Source organism: Gracilinanus agilis, chromosome 2 (assembly GCF_016433145.1).
Source record: "Gracilinanus agilis isolate LMUSP501 chromosome 2, AgileGrace, whole genome shotgun sequence".
Taxonomy (NCBI): Eukaryota; Metazoa; Chordata; class Mammalia; order Didelphimorphia; family Didelphidae; genus Gracilinanus; species Gracilinanus agilis.
The window spans coordinates 439,470,817-439,494,633 of NC_058131.1; the positions used below are offsets into that span (position 1 = coordinate 439,470,817).

Sequence of the window (23,817 nt, forward strand, 5' to 3'; positions counted from 1 at the left end):
TTTATCTATGACCTCTTTGGGGTACAAACCCAACAATGGTATGGCTGGATCAAAGGGCAGGCATTCTTTTATAGCCCTTTGAGCATAGTTCCAAATTGCCATCCAGAATGGTTGGATCACTTCATAACTCCACCAGCAATGCATTAATGTCCCAATATTGCCACATCCCCTCCAACATTCATTACACTCCCCTTCTTTTATTTTAGCCAATCTGCTAGGTATGAGGTGATACCTCAGAATTGTTTTGATTTGCATTTCTCTAATTATTAGAGATTTAGAACACTTTCTCATGTGCTTATTGATACTTTTGATTTCTTTACCTGAGAATTGCCTATTCATGTCTATTGCCCATTTACCAATTGGGGAATGGCTTGATTTCTTATACAATTGATTTAACTCTGTATACATTTGAGTAATTAGACCCTTGTCAGAGTTTTTTGTTATAAAGATTTTTTCCCAAATTTGTTGTTTCCCTTCTGATTTTGACTACATTATTTTTGTTTGTACAAAAGCTTTTTAGCTTAATGTAATCAAAACCATTTCATTTACATTTTGTAATTTTCTCTAACTCTTGCTTGGTTTTAAAATCTTTCCTTTCCCAGAGATCTGACAAGTATACTATTCTGTGTTCACTTAACTTACTTATAGTTTCCCTCTTTATATTCAAGTCATTCACCCATTCTGAATTTATCTTGGTGTAGGGTGTGAGATGTTGATCTAGACCTAATCTCTCCCATATTGTTTTCCAAATTTCCCAGCAGTTTTTGTCAAATAGTGGATTCATGTCCCAGAAGTTGGGCTCTTTGGGTTTATCATAGACTGTCTTGCTGATATCATTAACCCCAAGTCTATTCCACTGATCCTCCCTTCTATCTCTTAGTCAGTACCATATTGTTTTGATGACTGCTGCTTTATAGTATAGTTTAATATCTGGTACCGCTAGGCTCCCTTCCTTCACATTTTTCTTCATTATTTCCCTCGATATTCTTGATCTTTTGTTTTTCCAAATGAAATTTGTTATAGTTTTTTCTAATTCAGTAAAGAAACTTTTTGGTAGTTTGATAGCTATGGCGCTAAATAGGTAAATTAATTTGGGTAGAATGGTCATTTTATTATGTTAGTTCATCCTACCCATGAATTTTCCAATTGTTGAGATCCCAGTTTTATTTTTTTGGAAAGTGTTTTATAGTTGTTTTCGTATAATTGCTCTGTTTGTTTTGGTAGATAGATTCCCAAGTATTTTATATTGTCTAGGGTGATTTTAAATGGTGTTTCTCTTTCTACCTCTTGCTGCTGTGATGTGTTGGAAATATATAGAAATGCTGATGATTTATGTGTATTTATTTTTTATCCTGCAACTTTGCTAAAGTTGTTGATTATTTCTACAAGCTTCTTAGTTGATTCTCTAGGATTTTTTAAGTATACCATCATATCATCTGAAAAGAGTGATAGCTTAGTCTCCTCATTGCCTATTTTGATACCTTCAATTTCTTTTTCTTCTCTAAGTGCTACTGCTAGTGTTTCTAGTACTATGTTGAATAGTAGAGGTGATAATGGGCATCCTTGTTTCACTCCTGATCTTATTGGGAAGGCTTCTAATTTATCCCCATTGCATATGATGTTTGTTGATGGTTTTAGGTATATACTGTTTATTATTTTTAGGAAAGGTCCTTCTATTCCTATACTTTTCAGTGTTTTCAATAGGAATGGATGCTGTATTTTGTCAAAGGCTTTTTCAGCATCTATTGAGATAATCATGTGGTTTTTGTTTGTTAGACTGTTGATATGGTCAATTATGTGGATGGTTTTCCTAATGTTGAACCATCCTTGCATTCCTGGTATGAATCCCACCTGATCATGGTGGATGATCTTCTTAATTACTTGCTGGAGTCTCTTTGCTAGTATTCTATTTAAGATTTTTGCATCTGTGTTCATTAGGGAGATTAGTCTGTAGTTTTCTTTCACTGTTTTTGGTCTACCTGGCTTTGGAATCATTACCATATTTGTGTCATAAAAGGAATTTGGTAGGACTCCTTCTTTGCTTATCATATCAAATAATTTGTATAGTATTGGGATTAGTTGTTCTTTTAATGTCTGATAGAATTCACTTGTGAATCCATCAGGTCCTGGTGATTTTTTCTTAGGGAGTTCTTAGATGGCTTGTTCAATTTCTTTTTCCAATATGGGATTATTTAGGTACTCTATTTCTGCTACTGTTAATCTAGGCAATTTATATTTGTGTAAATATTCATCCATAACTCCTAAATTGTTATATTTGTTGACATGTAATTGGGCAAAATAGTTTTTAATGATTGCCTTAATTTCCCCTTCATTAGAGGTGAGGTCTCCCTTTTCGTCTTTGATACTGTCAATTTGGTTTTCTTCTTTCCTTTTTTTTTATTGGATTGACCAGTACTTTGTCTATTTTATCTGTTTTTCCAAAATACCAGCTTCTGGTCTTATTTATTAATTCAATAGTTCTTTTACTTTCAATTTTATTAATTTGTCCCTTAATTTTTAGTATTTCTAATTAAGTTTACATCTGGGGATTTTTAATTTGCTCGCTTTCTAGTTTTTTGAGTTGCATGCCCAATTCATTAATCTCTGCCCTCCTTAATTTGTTAATATATGCACTCAAGGATATAAATTTCCTCCTGAGTACTGCCTTGGCAATATCCCACTGAGTTTGGTAGGATATCTCATCATTGTCATTCTCTTCAATGAAATTGTTGATCATTTCTATAATTTCTTCTTTGAGTAATTGGTTTGGAGAATCATATTGTTTAATTTCCAATTAGTTTTTGATTTTCCTGTCCAGGTGCCCTTACTAATTATTATTTTTATTGCATTATGATCTGAGAAGGTTACATTTATTATTTCTGCTCTTTTGCATTTGTTTGCAATGTTTCTATGCCCTATTACATGGTCAATCTTTGTGAATGTACCATGTGCAGCTGAAAAGAAGGTGTATTCCTTTTTGTCCCTATTTATTTTTCTCCACATATCAATTATATCTAATTTTTTAGGACTTCATTCACCTCTCTTACCTCTTTCTTATTTATTTTTTGGTTTGATTTATCTAAATCTGAAAGAGGAATATTTAGATCTCCCACTATTATGGTTTTACTAAGTATTTCCTTCTTGAGATCTGACAGTTTCTCCTTTATCAATTTGGATGATATACCATTTGGTGCATATATATTGAGCAGTGTTATTTCCTCATTGTTTATACTTCCTTTAATCAGGATGTAATGACCTTCCCTGTCTTTTTTAATCATATCTATTTTTACTTTGGCTTTGTCAGAAATCATAATAGCCACTCCTGCCTTCTTTTTTTTCATTTGATGCCCAAAAGATTTTGCTCAAGACCTTAACCTTAAACTTCTGTATGTCCACCCACCTCATATGTATTCCTTGTAGACAACATATGGTAAGATTTTGGTTTCTAATCCAATCTGCTATTTACTTCCGTTTTATGAGCGAGTTCATTCCATTCACATTCAGAGTTATAATTATCAGTTGTGCCTTCACTGATATTTTTGTATCCTCCCCTAGTCCCACCTCTTCTTCTTACACTATTTTCTTTTAAACCAGTGGTTAGCTTTTAGTCGGTATCCCTTGTCCCTCCTTTGATTAACTTCCCTTTCTACCCCCTCCCTTGTTATTCACCTCTTTTTTTAAAAAAACCTAATGAATTCCCTTCCCCTTCTTCTCCCAACTCTCTGCTCCCCTTGGTTTATCCCTTCTTACTTTCTCAGTAGGGTTAGATAGAGTTTTTATCCCAATCCCTCTCTGGGTTGATTACACCTTGAGTAAGGTTTAAATATTACCTCTTAATGCTCTCTTCCTCTCCTTCTTATACTAATATTTGTCCCTTCCCCTTCCCATGGCCTCTTTGTGTATAATAGAATATCCTATTTTTCTTATTTACTCAGATTTCTCTTGGTGTCCCCTACTATTCCCCCCCCATTTTTTCCCACCCCCCCCATGTCATCTTAGACCATTTAGTATCCTGTCCTCTCCCTATGAATTACTCTTCTGATTGCTATAATAGTGAATACTATAATAGTGAATAGATTTTACTACAGAGAATTATACATATCATTTCTCCACATAGGAATACAGATAATTAGATCTTATTGAAAACCTTAAAGAGGCAAATTTAAAAAATTATGAGTTTTCTTTCTTTCCTCTCTGTTTGTTATTTACCTTTTCATGTTTCTCTTGATTTTTGTGGTTGGATATCAAACTTTCCATTTAGTCCTGGTCTCTTCTGTGGAAATACTTGGAAATCTTCAATTTTGTTGAATGCCCATACTTTCCCCTGGAAGTATATAATCAGTTTTTGATGGTTAGGTGATCTGTGATTTTAGGCCGAGTTCTCTTGCCTTTCTGAATATCATATTCCAAGCCTTGCAGTCTTTTAGCATGGAGGCTGCCAGATCCTGTGTGATCCTGATTGGTGCTCCTTGATATTTGAATTGTCTCTTTCTGGCTTCTTGTAAGATTTTTCTTTTACTTGGAAGCTCTTGAATTTGGCTATTATATTCCTGGGTGTTGTCCATTCTGGGTCTAGTGTAGAGGGTGATCTATGGATCCTTTCAATGTCTATATTGCCCTCTTCTTGTAGAACTTCAGGGCAATTTTGCTGAATAATTTCTTTTAGTATGGAGTTCAAGTTCCTATTAATTTCTGTTTTTTCTGGAAGACCAATGATTCTCCAATTGTCTCTTCTAGACCGTTTTTTTTGGTCTGTCACTTTCTCATTGAGATATTTCATGTTTCCTTCTATTTTATCAGTCTTTTGACTTTGTTTTATTTATTCTTATTGTCTTGAGAGATCATTAGTTTCTAATTGCTCAATTCTAGCCTTTAGGGACTGGTTTTCCTTTTCAATCTGGTCATTTCTAATGTTCAATTTGCTTATTAGTTCATTTGATTTCTGGACCTTACTTTCCATTTGTGAAAGTCTGCCTTTTCAACTGTTATTTTCTTTCCAGATCTCTTCCATCTTTTTCATCATCTCAGATTTGAACTCTTCAATGGCTTGTGACCAGTTTTCATTATTTTGGGAAGGTTTGGATATGTTTTCTCGTTTGTTCTCCTCTGTTGTCTGGATTTTCTCTGTGTAAAAGTTGTCCAGTGTTTCAGAGTTCTTCTTGGTAATCTTTCTCTTCTGGGCTTCCCGATGGCTTGCCATTGTTTTTAGCCCAGCACCTTCTACACTTTATTCTCACACTCAGGGTTTGTCTGAGCTGTCTAGGCTTCCGAAGTCTCAGGTCTCCTTGTTCTCGGGATTGAGCCTCTTGGTCATCCCCAGTATGCCCCTCTGCCTGAGGCTCTTTCAGCAGTCACAGGGGCTGCTTCCACAGCCATCTGCACTGGGTCCCCACTCGCGGTCTAAGGCTATGCTCGAGATCCTTGTCCTAGGCAATGCCTTCACTCGTGCAGGCGCTCTGGAGAGTCTGTGCACATTCTTTAGCCTCCTGGGGTCCTAAGTCTTGCTGCTCTCAGGAATAAGTACTGGAGCTGCCAGTGACTTAATGGGTGCCCCAAACCTGCTTTAACTCTTGTTTGCTGGCCTTGGCACTGTAGGTGGTGTGGGGGTGGGGGAGGTGGTTGCTCAGCTCGCACTCTAGTGAGAGCTGTTTCACCCCTTTATAGCGTGGAAATGCCCCAATGCCATGTACCTTCAATCCTGCACCCTGTTTTGGGGTCCCTTTGTTCGTCTGGATTTGTTTTTATGTCCCCTTGACGAGTCGTATATGCTTTGGTTAAGAGAGAGGTTGAGCAGCTTCTTTTTACTCTGCCACCATCTTAACCCCTATATTTTTGATTTTTAAAATATTTTTTATTCTTTTCCCTTGTATGTGCAATATAGTATTTGAGTTTTTTTCTCATTTTTGTACTTGAATGCATTATCAATATGAATCCTTTTTGATTTTGTGGTACTATAAGTTTAATATAAATATATATTTGTTATAATATTAATGCATACCCAAAAGCTTTAGACTATGGTAACCTGCCTTTTATTGGTAAATGTTATATGACTATGATTAATGTTTGTGTCTCATTTCATGTGAAGGGAACAAAAGAGCCATTATACAGTGCAAAGAAGCACAAGGTCAAGGAGACCATCCAATCCCGATGGGATTGATGAGAATCTGCACAGTGACTAGGTGTACAAGTTCAGAAAAGACCAGACCAATCCAGGTAAAATTCATGTACTTCTACACCAATTCTAAAGGACAAATACTAAATGAACCTAGTGATTGAGTTTTGAAGGTGTGGCTGTTCTGACATATGTTAGAGGCCAGTCTCCTCTGAACCACATCCTAGTCATGTACTTAAGGTTGGCTATCATCCTGGCTTCCGCTTTCCCTGAGAGTGAAGGTAAATCAGACCAGGGAATGACATTTCCCTTTCACACAAGAATCTAGTCCTTTTTCTTTCTTATAATGTCGAAACTTTTCTGACTACTGATTGGGTAAGTGCATAATTATGTAAATCACTTGATTCAAGGATCTGTTATAAGTTTATTTTTCCTTTACTTATATTTTTGCACATAAGACTGACATTTTATATTTCATCCACAAATAATCTTTTCTCTTTTATTTGGATTTTTTTTGATGTTTTTGGATTCTTTTTGATAATTGATTCATATACCCCAATAACTCAGCCATGTATCCTTAGATGATTTGGGTGTTTGTTTCTATCCTCTTCGGGGGAATGTGTTATTATTCCCCTGCAGGGGGTTATGTATGTATTATCCTATAATGCAAAGTTTAAATTCTTTTGATAGTAATTTCAGGATAAGAAATTTGCTATCTCCCCAAATCCAGAAAGTGAACTGTTTGGAGAAGGCACTATGAGGATGCCTGCAAAGACCCTACACTTCATCAAGAAGATCCAGAGTGAATTTTGGGGTGCAGTTGATTGAACTTTGTGGGGTTGAATGCATTTGTTTTGAGTGTACACTGTTATGCCAAAGGGGACTGCCCTCAATTGGCTTTTTGTCAATGCGCTGTTATGAAATAGGTATCTTTAGCTTCTATTATAGTCATTATAGGGTATATTAATAAGGGAAGCTGCACTTTGGGTTCCCTCGATAGCTGGTGCAGAGTCACCTGAGTCCTGTCACTCAGCTGGATGTTATAATAACTGCCCCTTCTTAATAACAGCACCTAGGCAGCATCCCTAAAGGTCAGGTGGATGGGTAACCCTTTCAGGTCCCACCTGGGGTTGGATTGATTATTAATATTGGGCTCTATTAGCCTTGGATAATGTTTTGATCTGACTGCGTTGCTCCCTCCCCATGGGTTGTGCTGTAATAACCACTTCAGGAAGGTACTTAATAAACTTTATCTATAGATGTTAATAAGGGAAATGAATAATCAGGAAAGGATTGGGGATAGGAGACCCTGTCACTAATGGATATGATCACTAATCCCTCAGGACTTTAGGTTGTTTTAGTAATGCTGGAGCTCTTGATCTTTACCTCCTCTGGCTCAGCTTGGCCATGGCCAAACCAGAGAAAGCAATCTGCTTGGTTGATACAGATATCAATGATCCCTCTCAGCTTCTTATTGCCAGTTGTTATGTCAGTCCTACAGCTGTCAGGAAATAACTCCCTTACCTCCCTCTGCTTCTTCTCTCTTCCCGGTTCCCACCTGGGTCTGAATACCTAAATATCTAGTGATGGTTCAGATGTCTAAATATCTAGGGGAATTCAGAGACAATTAGAGGATTCACAGTTCAATTGTCCAAGATCAGATCAATGTCCAAAGCCAAGGGTTCCAGGCCAAGGGTCTAAGGCCAAAGGTCCAAGACCTTTGGGTCCTTCTCAGATCAGTGGCAGGGTATTTATATCCTCTGGCCAACTGCCTTTCCTTTTGTCCTCATGGCCTCTGGGAACATTCTGATGTTTCCAACTGTCTTCATCTGTCAATCAAACAACGCCCAGAGTTTGAATATGACAGAGCCTAGCAATTATTGAATCATTGGTTTTGTCTTCTTTTCTTTTTATCCCCAAATTACTGTAATTTAACTCTTGGTTATGTTTAAAAGTTCCATTGGAGAGTACAGTCTTCCAAGGCTCTCAGAGGGGGATGTGTTATTGGAAATTTTTGGTCCTTAAACTACATTTGCCTTGAGCCCACTGGCTTCTTGTCATTACATGTTGACATAGACAGAGAGATAAAATTGAGGGGCTGGCATTCTTCCTTTTTTACTTCCTATGGCAGCATGGCAGCATGTAACAGAGAGTTTTTTAAACTGCCTAAGCTAGCATGGCACATGGCTTTATTTTCTAATTGCTATTAATAAATCTGTAAAAAACCATAATATTTTTAAAGTTATCCTTTTATATATTAATTTTAATTTTACAACAAGAATCAATTTTGGACTCTGAGCCATAGCAGACTTAGAGTCCAAACCAAACACCAGAGTTTTCTTTGGTCTTCTCAGAGTTAAATCAATCTATAAAAACAGCAATAGATAGTTAATAGTGTTTCCCCAGTTGGAAAAGGAAAACACTTAACTCTTTCAGGTCTTTCTCTCCTTTCCTTCTACCTCAGACAGGATAGAGAGTCTCTGTGAGTGACTCTGCCAATTGCCAGAGACCAACTGCTACTCCCAGAGAGAGTAACTGTCACAGAAAAACCATCAGACTTGAACCTAACCCTCTGGCTCAGTTCTGTTTGAAACTCCAATTCTTTTTCAAGCCAATTTCTTTACTTCTTATCTCTAAACTAATATAATGACCTAATTTCTAATATCATCCTCATAGTGACGTTAAAGAATAGGTATAATTTCAGAAGATATGGGTAAAGGAATGGCGATGGGGGAAAGCATGTGATAGGTTGAGAGAGAAGCTGCTTAAATAAGGCTCCTTGCAAGAATCTGCTATAAACCAAGGTATGGGGATGGGACAGGGGATGATGGCATAATAAAATAGATGACACCCAGGTTAGAGTCTGCTTGAGGAGATAAAGATACTTATCAGTAGCTTATACCATAATAACAACTGAAAGGAGTTTCATATTTCAAAGGAATGGAGATAATATATAATAGGTGATGGTAAGGTCTGTTATATGTGGGCACATTAAGTTGGAGTGAAGATATGAGTCATAGGAATTTGGATGGTTGATGAAATGAGGTAGCAAGGCAAGCACATCCATCTGTATGTTGAGCAAAGGGTAGGGATGGAGAGGAAAGTTTTTAGCTAGGAATTAAACTTGTTGAGAACAGAAGGGAATAAGCTTTTATTAAGTGCCTACTTTTTTCCAGTCACTGTATTAAGTGCTTTAAAAATACAACCTCATTTTATCCTTGTAAAAAATCTCGTGAAGCAGGTGCTGTTATTATTTCCATTTTATGAGTTAAGGAAATTGAGACTGAGGTAAAGTAACTCATTCAAGGTCGCACAACTATTAATTATCTAAGGTCAGATATGAATTCAGATTTTCCAGCGTTCTATCCACTGTGTCACTTAGCTGACCCCTAAGTGGTAGAACATATGAGAATTTGTTTTGCTTAACTATGAATATTTGTTCCAATTTTTATTTTTCTTTCCATCTCTTCAATGAGGAAGAGAGGTAGAAAGTGGAGGAAACCCATTTTTGTTAATTAAAAAAAAACTAAAACAAAAGTGGGAGAATGGTAGTTAGTTACAAACATTTGTTTATAATTTATATGCTAAATACAATGAAGACTAATTTCTTTAGTAAAGTAGGGCCAATAATATCTAATAGCATTTTAAAATTTACTTATAATTTTTATGTTTCTGGCTCACATCTGTTGCTGAAGAGACCTCCCTTACCAATTGAGATGTTTTTAAAAAAGAAGTGATTCAACAAGAATATATATTTGACAGTATATGCAATATTCAGTATACATAGTCCCCCATCTCCGTAGGGAAGGGGAAAGAGGTGCATTATCTCAACTCTTCTCTAGGGCCAAGCTACTTATTATAATTACATAGTGTTGAGTTTCATTTTATTACTCATTCATTTATATTGTTGATTTGCACTGCATAATGATTTCCTATTTTGTTATTTTATTTTGTATCAATTCATCAGTCTTAGTATACTCCTGAATTTTTTATCTGTATTATTTTTTACAGTGCCTTTTATCCATTGCATTTCTGGACTATGATTTGCTCTGTCACTCCCCAATTAATAGGCCACTACATTGTTTCAAATTCTTTGCCTCCACAGAAAGTCTTGTTCTGAAAATCTTGGCATCTATGGAACTTTTTTTTTCCTGATGACATTTTTTTAAAAAGCAATTACTGAAAATACATCTATTTTGAAAATGTAACAGCATTTCTTGCCAAACATGCCTTTTCATTAATTCATACTTCGTCTCTCTTTTTTAATGTGCATTTGATGAGTAGTTTAAGTAGTTCCCCTAGTATTCTGAAGGCCTCTCTAACTTTTCTTTCTGCAGTGCAAGCTGGAGTTCCATTCCTGTTCCTCTGGAAAAGGCTTTGTTGCCCAGTGTGAGGGACCCTGCCCCTGCCTCCAAGAGCCGGAACCTCCCAAGCACAAGACAGAGAACAGTGAGTTTGGGTCTGGGGAAGTGGATCTAGGAGACCCAAGAACTTGTCAGCCTTATCCTTCTACTCAGAATATAGGAGTTCAGAACTCGGGACAGGGTTGTCTTGGGAGATAGGCTTTTTTGGCTAAGAATTCCTAGTATAGCCATTAGCAATAGATAGGATTTAAAAGGAAAATTAAATGTTGATAATCCTTGAGGAAAACTGTTTTAGGCAAAGAAAGGCAAATGACTTTTGCAAAAGTAAATCTAGACATTGGCTTGTCCTAGAAATGAGGAAGGGAACTGCTATGGGTGAGATCTGGACTTCCTTGAACTTGAAATCTCTTGGGTTCTGTGGATTTCTTAAGGGCAAATTTCAATCCTGAAGCTGAGATGATGCCACAGTCATGGAGTATGGCCAGTCTCTAATGTATTCTGCTTGACATTATAGCACAGAGCTGAAAGATAAGGATGAAAGAAGAACCCTTCCTGGGGACAGACTTATTTAGGTCTAAAGCAAGAGATAGGGATCAGACAAGGTCTTTGTGATGATTTAGGCATTTTCAGCCTGAAGAAAGTAATACTATCCTCCTCGTTTGAGGTTCCCAGTCCTTCTTTCTAGTGAACACTTCTTACAGTAGCTTCATTCAGTTTCATGGGATTATTTAAGGATTAAATGGTCATTTCAATTATATATGTATGTATGTGTATCTACATATATATATATATATATATATATGTTTGTATATACACTTGGTCATCAAGGGATTACTTTGCCTCCAGCATTATTGGTATCACAGCTCTTCTAAACTATTTCTGTGTGTATGTACATATACATTAATCAAATTCTCAACCAAATTTCTGTGGTCATCAATGTGAGTATTCATTCCAATCATAGAGATTACAGACCATCTGTTAACTATTCTGTTCACTAATAAAGTCACTACAAGAGGTTCACTCATGATCCCAGTAGAGTACCTGGGCCACCCAAAAGTTCTTTCATTCTCAAAACTATTGAACTATTCCAATTCCTTTTTGATGATATCCTTAATTCTTACCTGTCATTATAAGTATAAATTTGTTACTGTGGAAACCTGTTGGTACCCTTCATCTTCCTCTCTATTGCCTACGAAACACTAATGTTAATTCCTTTGAGACTATAATGTTCCATAACTTCTAGCCACAAAATAGCATCAATAGAATATTCATGATAGAAACGTGGTCCAAAGTTAAATTCACAATCATTAATATAGCCCTGAATTATCCTGTAGGCAAACCAGCTTGTCTCTTCCTGTTCAATTATGTGCTCCACTCATCGTCCCATTTCCAATGTGTCTCTAAGCTATATACTGTAGGACTCACTCTGTATTTTGTCCATCTAATGCTTAACATAATCTGGATAGAAGGTATACATATGGGTACAATGTAGAGATATGTTAAAAACATAAAATAATAACACCTAAACAGAATAGGATGAAAGAATAATGAATGGCTGTCAGTTTTTTTTTAATACCCTTACTTTCTGTCTTAGTAACAACTTTAAGACAGAAGGGCAAGGGCAAGGCAAATGGTTTTAAGTGACTTGCCCAGGGTCACCCAGGGGAGATCTACACATCTCACCATTTGAGATGCTTTTTGGACAGGCTATGCTTTTTTCTCCTGCATATATATACATCACTATTAGGGGGAGATACTTCTATTGCTTCCTATATACAGGAATTGCAGCCGCACAAACTGTGTGAACTTCATGAATCTGGAGCTACAGTACAAGCAGGACCAATAGACCTTTCACTTCATGACCTGAAACCAGGAGACAAGGTATACATAAAGAATTTCCAGCATAGTAGTGCAACTCAGCCTTCCTGGGAACGTCCGTTTCAAAAAAACAACTCCAACAGCTATATAAATTGGAGAAAAGGATTCTTGGATTCATTGCTCACATGTAAAGAGAGTACCTTCTATTGAAATTGATGTCAATGTATCCTGTCACATGCATTGTTGATAAAAGTCCATAGATAAGTAGACACTGTTTTTGGGAACACATTGAATTCCTGAATTTTTATTTTACTATTACTTTTGTTTTTATTTTATTAGAACATTTGATTTTTTCCCCTTTTCTTATTTCTTGTACTTAAAGTACATATAATCAATATTAATCTTTTTTGATTTTGCAATAATATAAGTTTAAATTATTAATTTAATTCATTTAATTAATATTAATGCATACCCAAAACCTTTAGACTATGGAATCCTACCATTTATTGATAAGTGTTATTTCGATTGTGATTAATGTTAGGGATACAGAGAAGCTTACATTCGGTCTATCACCCAGAATCCTCAGGGCAAATTGAGGTATGTAATAAGAAACTTAAAAATTTGATTAGAAAAGTATGTTCTGAAAGCCATCTGAAATGTGTACAAGCACTCTCCATTGTTCTCTTTTATCTGAGAAGTCAACCCTGTAGTGACACACACCTATAACCCTTTGAACTCTTGTATGGTCATGCTCCATGGCATAGTTCATCCCAGAAGTCAGCTCTCTTGTCACACCTTGGAGCTGAATGTCAGCTGTATAAACATATAAAAGCTTTAAAGAAAAGACTGGATGAATTGCACAAACTTGGCTTGCTAATCCAGTGAGTTCCTTTAGACTTTAGCTTACATCAGCTTAAACCAGGAGATATGGTCTACATAAGGAACTTTACACGTAAATCCGTTCTAGATCCTAAATGGGTAGGGCCTTACAGGTACTATTAAGTAGCCCAACGTGTTTGTTAAAGTTGAGAACAGAGATCCCTGGTTCCACATCACACATGTGAAATCTGTAAAAGAACATCCTGTATATGAAGAACACCATGATAAACCAACTGACTTAGAGCAACATGAAATGAATACATGGCCAGATCCACAGCATACAGATAATTGAAATGCTTGAAATTCTAAAAAAAACCTGCAAATTTTTTTTGCAACACAAAAATAACACAATGATGATTAACACAATTACATCACAACAACTAATGTTCCTGATTGAGAAGGTGACAAGCCACCTACCCGGCAAGACAATAGACAACAGAAAAGTATGAATCCAGTACAGATGAAAAAACGAACACATAAGCTACAAGCTGCAGCAATTCACAGCAGAGGTGGCACGAAGGAATGGACAATCACAAGGGATTTGCAATCTTTATTATGTACTGTGCAGGAAGAGGACTAGAAGGAAGAAATACGAAAGGCTAAAATATCATGTCATAAACACACACATGCTGCAAAAGGAGAATTGTGGGCGGTTCCGGGTTAAGATGGCGGCAGAGTAAGAAGCAGCTCTTAACCTCTCCTGACCGAAACACACAAAACTCCTCAAGGGGACATAAAAACAAGTCCAGACAAACGGAAGAACCCCACAACAGGGCCCAGCGTGGAAAATATGTGGAATTGGGGCATTTCCATGCTATAAAGGGGTGAAACAGCTTTCACTAAATCACGGGATGAGCAACCACCCCACCCCCACCCCCTCCACACACAACACCTATAGCGCCGAAGCCAGCTAAAAAGAAATAGAGCAAGTTTGGGGCACCCATCGAGTCATTGGCAGCTCCGGGACCTGTTCCTGAGAGCAGCAAGATTTAGGACCCCAAAAAGCTAAAAAAAACCACACACACACAAACCTGAGCGCGGGAACAGAACGCAGGCACAGAGCGCAGGCGCAGGCGGAAGCATGGGTGGAGGCAGACACAGCCACGAGCTAAAGCTCTGAAACCCTGAGTGGGGAACCAGTGCAGATGGGTATACGACTGTGGAAGCAGCGCCCTGAGACTTGTAAAGAAAACTCTGGCAGAGGATCAAGCAAGGGGGTCCACAAGGGGGCTTGAACTTGGAAAAAACTAGAACTGCAGACCTCAGGAGCCAAAAGACCGCGGACAGACCCTGAGCGCGAGGATAAACCTGAGAAGCTGCTGGGCTAATGATGGCTACCCAGTCTCAGGAAGATCAGAAGAGAAAGATTAACAACAAGAAAAAGAAGTCTTTAACACTCGACAACTTTTACACAGAGAAAATCCAGACAACCGAGCAAACAGAGGAGGAGAACAAACAAGCATCTGGACCCTCCTCAAATAAGGAAAACTCCTCACAAGCTATGGAAGAGTTCAAAACTGAGATTTTGAGGAAAATGGAAGAGATCTGTCAAGAAAATAACAGTTTAAAAGGTAGAATCTTGCAATTGGAAAGTGAGGCTCAGAAACCAAATGAACTGATAAGCAAATTGAACACCAGAAATGACCAGATTTAAAAGGAATACCAGAAGATTATAGCTGAAAACCAGAAGATTATAGCCGAAAACCAAAAGATCATAGCCGAAAACCAATCCCAAAAGGCTAGAATTGAGCAATTAGAAGCTAATGATCTCTCAAGACAACAAGAACAAATAAAACAAAGTCAAAAGACTGATAAAATAGAAGGAAACATGAAATATCTAAATAAGAGAGTGACAGACCAAAAAAACTGGTCTAGAAGAGACAATTTTAGAATAATTGGTCTTCCAGGAAACCCAGAAATTAATAGAAACCTGGACTCCATACTAACAGAAATTATTCAGCAAAATTGCCCTGAAGTCCTACAACAAGAGGGCAATATAGACATTGAAAGGATCCATAGAACACCCACTACATTCGATCCAGATAAGAAAACGCCCAGAAATATAATTGCCAAATTCAAGAGTTTCCAAGTAAAAGAAAAAATCTTACAAGAAGCCAGAAAGAGACAATTCAAATATCAAGGACCACCAATCAGCATCACACAGGATCTGGCAGCCTCCACGCTAAAAGATCGCAAGGCTTGGAATACGATATTCAGAAAGGCAAGAGAGCTGGGCCTGCAACCACGGATCAACTACCCATCAAAATTGACTATATATTTCCAAGGGAAAGTATGGGCATTCAACAAAATCGAAGAATTCCAGGTATTTGCACAGAAAAGACCCGGGCTAAATGGAAAGTTTGATATCCAACCACAAAAATCGAGAGAAACATGAAAAGCTAAATAAGATACAGAGGGGAAAGAAAGAAAACTTATAATTCTTAAATTTGCCTTTTTAAGGGCCTCAGTGAGATCTTATTATCTGTATTCCTATGTAGAGAAATGTTATGTATAATTCTCTGTAGTGAACTCTATTCACTATTAGATTATTCACTGTTATAGTAATCAGAAGAATAATTAACAGGGTGAGGGTGGAACACTAAATGATCTAAGATGACATGGGGGATGGGAAAGAGGGGGTGAATAGCAGGGGACACCAAGAGAAACTTGAGTGAATAAGAAAAATAGGATATTTTATTACACACAAAGAGGGCATGGGAAGGAGAGGGGACAAATAATATTCTAAGAAGGAGAGGAAGAGAGCAATAAATGGTAATAATCAAACCTTACTCTCAATGTAATCAACCCAGAGAGGGAAGAGTAGCTATACTATCCATTGGAACATAAAACTCTTATCTAACCCTTCTGAGAAAGTCAGAAGGGATAAACCAAGGGGAGCAGGGGAGTGGGGAGGTCAAAAAAAGGGAAGGGAGAAAAAGGGGGAGGGAATTCATAAGGCCTTTAAAAAAAGGGGGAAAAATGAGGGAGGGTGTAGAAAGGGAAGTTAATCAAGGGAGGGGATAAGGGATAGTGGCTCAATAGCAAACCACTGGTTTAAAAGGAAATAGTATAAGAAAAAGGGGATAGGAATAGGGGAGGATACAAAAATGTCAGTGAATGCACAACTGATAATAATAACTCTGAATGTGAATGGGATGAACTCGCTCATAAAACGGAAGCAAATAGCAGAGTGGATTAGAAACCAAAATCCTACCATATGTTGTCTACAAGAAACATATATGAGGCGGGTGGACATACACAAGTTTAAGGTTAAGGGCTTGAGCAAAATCTTTTGGGCATCAAATGAGAAAAAGAAGGCAGGAGTGGCTATTATGATTTCTGACAAAGCCAAAGTAAAAATAGATATGATTAAAAAAGACAGGGAAGGTCATTACATTCTGATTAAAGGAAGTATAAACAATGAGGAAATAACACTGCTCAATATATATGCACCAAGTGGCATAGCTCCCAAATTCATAAAGGAGAAACTAGAAGAGCTCAAGAAGGAAATAGATAGTAAAACCATACTGGGGAGATCTAAATATTCCTCTTTCAGGTCTAGATAAATCAAACCAAAAAATAAATAAGAAAGAGGTAAGAGAGGTGAATGAAGTCCTAGAAAAATTATATTTAATTGATATGTGGAGAAAAATAAATTAGGACAAAAAGGAATATACCTTCTTTTCAGCTGCACATGGCACATTCATAAAGATTAACCATGTTAGAGGGCATAGAAACGTTGCAAACAAATGCAAAAGAGCAGAAATAATAAATGTAACCTTCTCAGATCATAATGCAATAAAAATAATAATTAGTGAGGGCACCTGGACAGGCAAATCAAAAACTAATTAGAAATTAAATAATATGATTCTCCAAAACCAATTTGTCAAAGAAGGAATCATAGAAACAATCAACAATTTCATTGAAGAAAATGACAATGATGAGACATCCTATCAAACTCTGTGGGAGGCGGCCAAGGCAGTACTCAGGGGGAAATTTATATCCTTGAGTGCATATATTAACAAATTAAGGAGGGCAGAGATTAATGAATTGGGCATGCAACTCACAAAATTAGAAAGCGAGCAAATTAAAAATCCCCAGATGAAAACTAAATTAGAAATACTAAAAACCAAGGGAGAAATTAATAAAATCGAAAGTAAAAGAACTATTGAATTAATAAATAAGACTAGAAGCTGGTACTTTGAAAAAACAGATAAAATAGACAAAGTAATGGTCAATCTAATAAAAAAAGGAAAGAATAAAACCAAATTGATAGTATCAAAGATGAAAAGGGAGACCTCACCTCTAATGAAGGGGAAATTAAGGCAATCATTAAAATCTATTTTGTCCAATTATATGGCAATAAATATAACAATTTAGGAGATATGGATGAATATTTACAAAAATATAAACTGCCTAGATTAACAGCAGAAGAAATAGAATACCTAAATTATCCCATATCAGAAAAAGAAATTGAACAAGCCATCAAAGAACTCCCTAAAAAAAAATCGCCATGGCCTGATGGATTCACAAGTAAATTTTATCAGACATTCAAAGAGCAACTAATCCCAATACTATACAAATTATTTGATATGATAAGCAAAGATGGAGTCCTACCAAATTCCTTTCATGACACAAATATGGTACTGATTCCAAAGCCAGGGAGATCAAAAACAGAGAAAGAAAACTACAGACCAATTTCCCTAATGAACATAGATGCAAAAATCTTAAATAGAATACTAGCAAAGAGCCTCCAGCAAGTAATTAAGAGGATCATCCACCATGATCAGGTGGGATTTATACCAGGAATGCAAGGTTGGTTCAACATTAGGAAAACCATCCACATAATTGACCATATCAACAGTCTAACAAACAAAAATCACACGATTTTCTCAATAGATGCTGAAAAAGCCTTTCACAAAGTACAGCATCCATTCCTATTGAAAACACTGAAAAGTATAGGAAAAGAAGGACCTTTCCTAAAAATAATAAACAGTATATACCTAAAACCATCAACAAACATCATATGTAATGGGGATAAATTAGAAGCCTTCCCAATAAGATCAGGAGTAAAACAAGGATGTCCATTATCACCTCTATTATTCAACATTGTACTAGAAACACTAGCAGTTGCAATTAGAGAAGAAAAAGAAATTAAGGTATCAAAATAGACAAGGAAGAGACTAAGGTATCACTCTTTGCAGATGATATGATGGTCTACTTAAAAAATCCTAGGGAATGAACTAAGAAGCTTGTAGAAATAATCAACAACTTTAGCAAAGTTGCAGGATACAAAATAAATGCGCATAAATCATCAGCATTTCTATACATTTCCAACACACTAGAGCAGCAAGAAGTAGAAAGAGAAACACCATTTAAAATCCCCCTAGACAATATAAAATACTTAGGAATCTATCTGCCAAAACAAACACAGCAATTATATGAAAACATCTACAAAACACTTTCCAAACAAATAAAACTGGATCTAAACAATTGGAAAGCCATTGATTGCTCATGGGTAGGATGAGCTAACATAATAAAAATGACAATTCTACCCAAATTAATTTACCTATTTAGTGCCATACCTATCAAGCTACCAAAAAACTTCTTTACTGAATTAGAAAAAACTATAACAAATTTCATTTGGAATAACAAAAGATCAAGAATATCAAGGGAAATAATGAAAAAAAATGTGAAGGAAGGGGGCCTGGCAGTACCAGATATTAAACTATACTATAAAGCAGCAGTCATCAAAACAATATGGTACTGGCTAAGAGAAAGAGAGGAGGATCAATGGAATAGACTTGGGGTAAATGACATCAGCAAGGCAGTGTATGATAAACCCAAAGAGCCCAACTTTTGGGACATGACTCCACTATTTGACAAAAACTGCTGGGAAATTTGGAAAACAATATGGGAGAGATTAGGTTTAGATCAACATCTCACACCCTACACCAAGATAAATTCAGAATGGGTGAACGACTTGAATATAAAGAGGGAAACTATAAACAAGTTAAGTGAACACAGAATAGTATACTTGTCAGATCTCTGGGAAAGGAAAGACTTTAAAACCAAGCAAGAGTTAGAGAAAATTACAAAATGTAAATTAAATGGTTTTGATTATATTAAAATAAAAAGCTTTTGTACAAACAAAAACAATGTAGTCAAAATCAGAAGGGAAACAACAAATTTGGAAAAAATCTTTATAACGAAAAACTCTGACAGGGGTCTAATTACTCAAATATACAAGGAGTTAAAGCAATTGTATAAAAAATCAAGCCATTCCCCAATTGATAAATGGGCAAGAGACTTGAATAGGCAATTTTCAGGTAAAGAAATCAAAGCTATCAATAAGCACATGAGAAAGTGTTCCAAATCTCTAATAATTAGAGAAATGCAAATCAAAACAACTCTGAGGTATCACCTCACACCTAGCAGATTGGCTAAAATGAAAGAAGGGTAGAGTAATGAATGTTTTAGAGGATGTGTCAAAATTGGGACATTAATGCATTACTGGTGGAGCTGTGAACTGATCCAACCATTCTGGCTGGCAATTTGGAATCATGCTCAAAGGGCTATAAAAGAATGCCTGCCCTTTGATCCAGCCATACCATTGTTGCGTTTGTACCCCAAGGAGTTCATAGATAAACAGACTTGTATGAAAATATTTATAACCACGCTTTTTGTGGTGGCAAAAAACTGGAAAAGGAGGTTATGTCCTTCAATTGGGGAATGGTTGAACAAACTGTGGTATATGCAGGTGAGGGAATACTATTGTGCTAAAAGGAATAATAAACTGGAGGAGTTCCAGGCAAACTGGAGAGACCTCCAGGAACAGATGCAGAGGGAAAGGAGCAGAGCCAGAAGAACTCTATACACAGAGACTGATGTACTGTGGTAAAATTGAATGTAATGGACCTCTGTCCCAGCAGCAATACAATGACCCAGTACAATTCTGAGGGATCTATGGTAAAGAACACTGCCCACATTCAGAGGAAGAACTGCAAGAGAGAAAACATATAAGAAAAACAACAGTTTGAATGCATGGGTCGGGGTGGACATGATTGAGGGTGTGGACTCCAAACTACTACACCAATGGAACTACCAACAATTTGGAAATAGGTCTTGATCAAGGACACATGACAAAACTAGTGGAAATGTGCATCGGCCATGGGTGGGGGGAGTGTGGGGTTGAAGGGGAAAGTAGTCGCATGAATCATGTAACCATGTTAAAAATGAATATTAATAAATGTTTAAAAAAATAAAACAAAATTCAAACTAAAAAAAAAAAAAGGAGAATTGTGGTTTTCCAGTGTTACCAGAAGATCCGTGTAGTAAGGGGTAAGTATGTGCATTATCAGCACTCATTAATTCATTGGACACAACGCAAAACTGATTCTTCACCTTTTGACATAGACCTCATGTAAATAAATGAGAGTCTCTTTTGTATATATTTATTATATGTACATATTACATATGAATATTTGTATATAATGGAAGGGTATCCTAGGATCTCTACCATATCAAATGATCCTTCATTTGTTTTTTGATTTGATAGACATCAAGGGAACTTCCACCTGCATATAAGGCATTGTGTATAGCCTGTATTATAATTACTAACACATAGTACAGAGTTACTAACAACTTAGGGAAAGGTAGCTTTCGGGACCTTTGGAATACAGAGCTAGTTAGGGAGAGTCACAATATTGTGACAATAAATAATGTATATTGCCATGTACATACTTATAACTAACAGAATAGCATTAACATACTAACAGTTTAGAACTTATAAGTATTAATCCTATTAACATAGCTTCAGTAAGGTACTAACATGAAAACTTATAATTAAATGTTTCAGTTTTCTGTATGGACAGTTTTATAACACTTTGTTTATAGAGTTTTACCACGTTCCTTTTCTCATGAGTTGAGTTGATATTATTTGTTGAGCAAGTTGAGAAACAATTTAGTCTTTTGCAAATTTGCATTTGAATGTGTTTCAAAGATATTTTCATTGCATGCTTTAGGGATAGCGATTGCAACCTGTAATTGTTGCAAATTTGGTGTATTGTTGCTTGTACTTTATACCAAAACCCTTTTTTCCCTTTGTTTACCTTCCTTTTCCCTCCTTAAATAGGGGTAGATAGTTAACATAAGCCATAGGCACAGAAAGAATAGGATTAAGGTGTTAAGAATAGGAATTTGTTTAGAAAGTTGCTCTAGTTATAGCATAGAGAGGGGTAAACTGTGCTGAAATATCTTAAGACTGCAGAATTTCCATTGGAAATTCCACTTGAAAAGGGGGAATACTGTAACATGGAAAATGGCAGGGTGGAATTCCTGCAAGATACAGGTTGAAACCTCACCCAGAATTCCAGGGGACCCCCCCCCCCAGTCTGGAGAACTCTGGGTGAGGGGACAGTTTGAAGGCAGTTAGAGACAGTTGATTCCTGGGGGTTGAGGTGAGCAGATCTTTCTACTTCCTGTTCCTGGTTTTGGGATTGCTTTGGAGGCCATTTGGGGAAAAAGCCATTTTGGTTCTTCTCTGCAGTTTGCTGGTGTAGCTGAACTAGACCTTTCCAGTTACAGCACAATTTTTTTAGTTATTTTAGATATTAGAAGTGATAATTATAAGCTTTGAGGACAAGCTAGATATAAAGTCTTCCACTCCCTCCCAGGGGGGAGGGGCTGTTTCTATCTAACAGTTCAGGACTTCCCAGATCTTATCCTAATCCCTGAAAAACCTCCCTACCTTCCCCTTCCTCTCTTATCAGTAGAATTCATCTTTAAGGTAGATGTGCCTGGCTATTATTTGGGGAATACTCACATCCTCCATAAAGCTTGGTTCCTTGCAGTTGCCAGCCCAACAAGTCAGATCCTCATTTCTGTCCCTGATAGCTACTAGACATCAAGCTTCTCCTATCTGCCATAGTCAAACCTGTAGGGAAATAAGTTGAGAAAGTGAACATCTTAAGGAGAATAGCTTTGCCTAGCCTTTCCAGAAATTATCAGCCCTGCCTCCATTTTCAACTGATTTTAACTGCTTGGTGGGAGGGGTGAGAGAAAGGAGTACTTAACCCTCCCTACTCACTCAAGCCTGTGTGTGTGGGAGGAGTGATTCCTGCAGGTTTCTGGTTTCTGGCTAACACTTCAGCTTCCCAAACATCTCTGTTAAGATCAACTTAACAGTTTGATTCCAGGCAAAGGGCACAAAAAAGCAGTGCCAAATACAGTGCCAAATAGCACAAGGTCAAGGAGACCAACCAATCCTGATGGGATTGATGAGCAGTCTGCCCAGTGCCTATGAGCACAAGGTCAAAAAGACCAAACCAATCCTGGTGGGATTGATGAGAATCTGTGCCAAGACAGAGGACTTGTTTGAAATTCGAGGTTGCGGTTGTTTGACATACGTCAGACACAGATCTTCCCCATCCCACATTTGGACAAGTACCAAAGTTTGGGTTATCATCCTGGCTCCCCTATCCTTGAGAGTGAATGTAAAATCAGACCAGGGAATGACACTTCCCTTTCACATGAAAAATCTAGTCCTTTTTCTCTCTTTATAGTATGGCAACTTCCTGTAGTCCTGGCTGCCAATGGATAAGTGCAATATTACTCTATTTTGTCCTACAGACTTGTGGGGCAGAATTTACTCCAATTGGACCCTAATACATTGGCTTGTTATGAATTTATTCTTGTTTTACTCAGAAACTTTTATATACATAGATTTTTGATATTTTGATTCTGATTTTAAATTTTTTCTTTCTCTCAAAATTTAATTTTTTCTTGTATTTGTTTTTCTTTTCATGATTTTGGTTTTTATTTTGATAATTGACTCATATACCCCATAACTCAACCATGCATTCTGAGTTGATGGGGTGCAACTGATTGAACTATAGGGGGTTGAACACCTTTATTTTGGATGTACACTCTTTTGCCAAAGGGCACTGCCCCCGATTGGCTTTTTTGTCAATGCACCTAGTGAGCATTGGTTTTGCTTTCTGTCTCTTCTCTTTCCCCCTTATCTCTAACTATTGTAGTTTCCAGGGTGCAATATTTTATGCACCTGTAGTTAGAAGATTTTTAGGTGTACAAGAGGTTTATATCAAATGATTGATTGGGGAGACTAGTCTCCCAAATAATCCCGGGGGTTTGTGATGATCGAATTAACTCTCCCTTGCCCATTTTTAGATTTAATCACCAAAAGCATATACACCCCATTTATCATTAAGTGGGAGAGGTCTGTGACCCATGTGTGTAATAGTGGAGGATGAATCAGAATCGACTGGCTTCCCCCTGCACAGTCCTAAGCAAAGCTTTAGCTGTAATTGGTCCACATAAAGTGGAAGGAAGGCAAAGGAAGTGATGAAATTAATGGTCTTTAAAAATGGCAAGAACTTCCTGTGATCCAGTCTTTCGCCTTCATCTTGATCTTGAAGGAGGTCTGCCTTGGGACCTCATACTGCTCTTGGATTTTTCCCTTAGAACTACCATGTGGGTGAGTGAAAAACACTTGATTCCTTTTCCTGGCTTTTCTGAGACATACTAGCCTCCAGAAAGGCCCCTCATCTTGGAGGAGTCCTCATGGCTAAAACTCTTTTGTAATTTACCTCTGTACCCCCTTTGCTGGGGCCTCTAAAGCCCTAC

At 37.0% G+C, this 23,817-nt stretch overlaps 1 protein-coding gene across 1 annotated transcript in view; it reads left to right on the forward strand.

Moving 5' to 3' along the window:
• Positions 1–23,817, forward strand: part of SPOCK1 (SPARC (osteonectin), cwcv and kazal like domains proteoglycan 1) — a 794,690-nt gene that overhangs the window by 587,563 nt on the left and 183,310 nt on the right. The window contains exon 6 of the mRNA XM_044659936.1: positions 10,450–10,561. Coding sequence (XP_044515871.1) covers positions 10,450–10,561 — 112 coding nt within the window. The remainder of the gene's footprint in view (positions 1–10,449; positions 10,562–23,817) is intronic.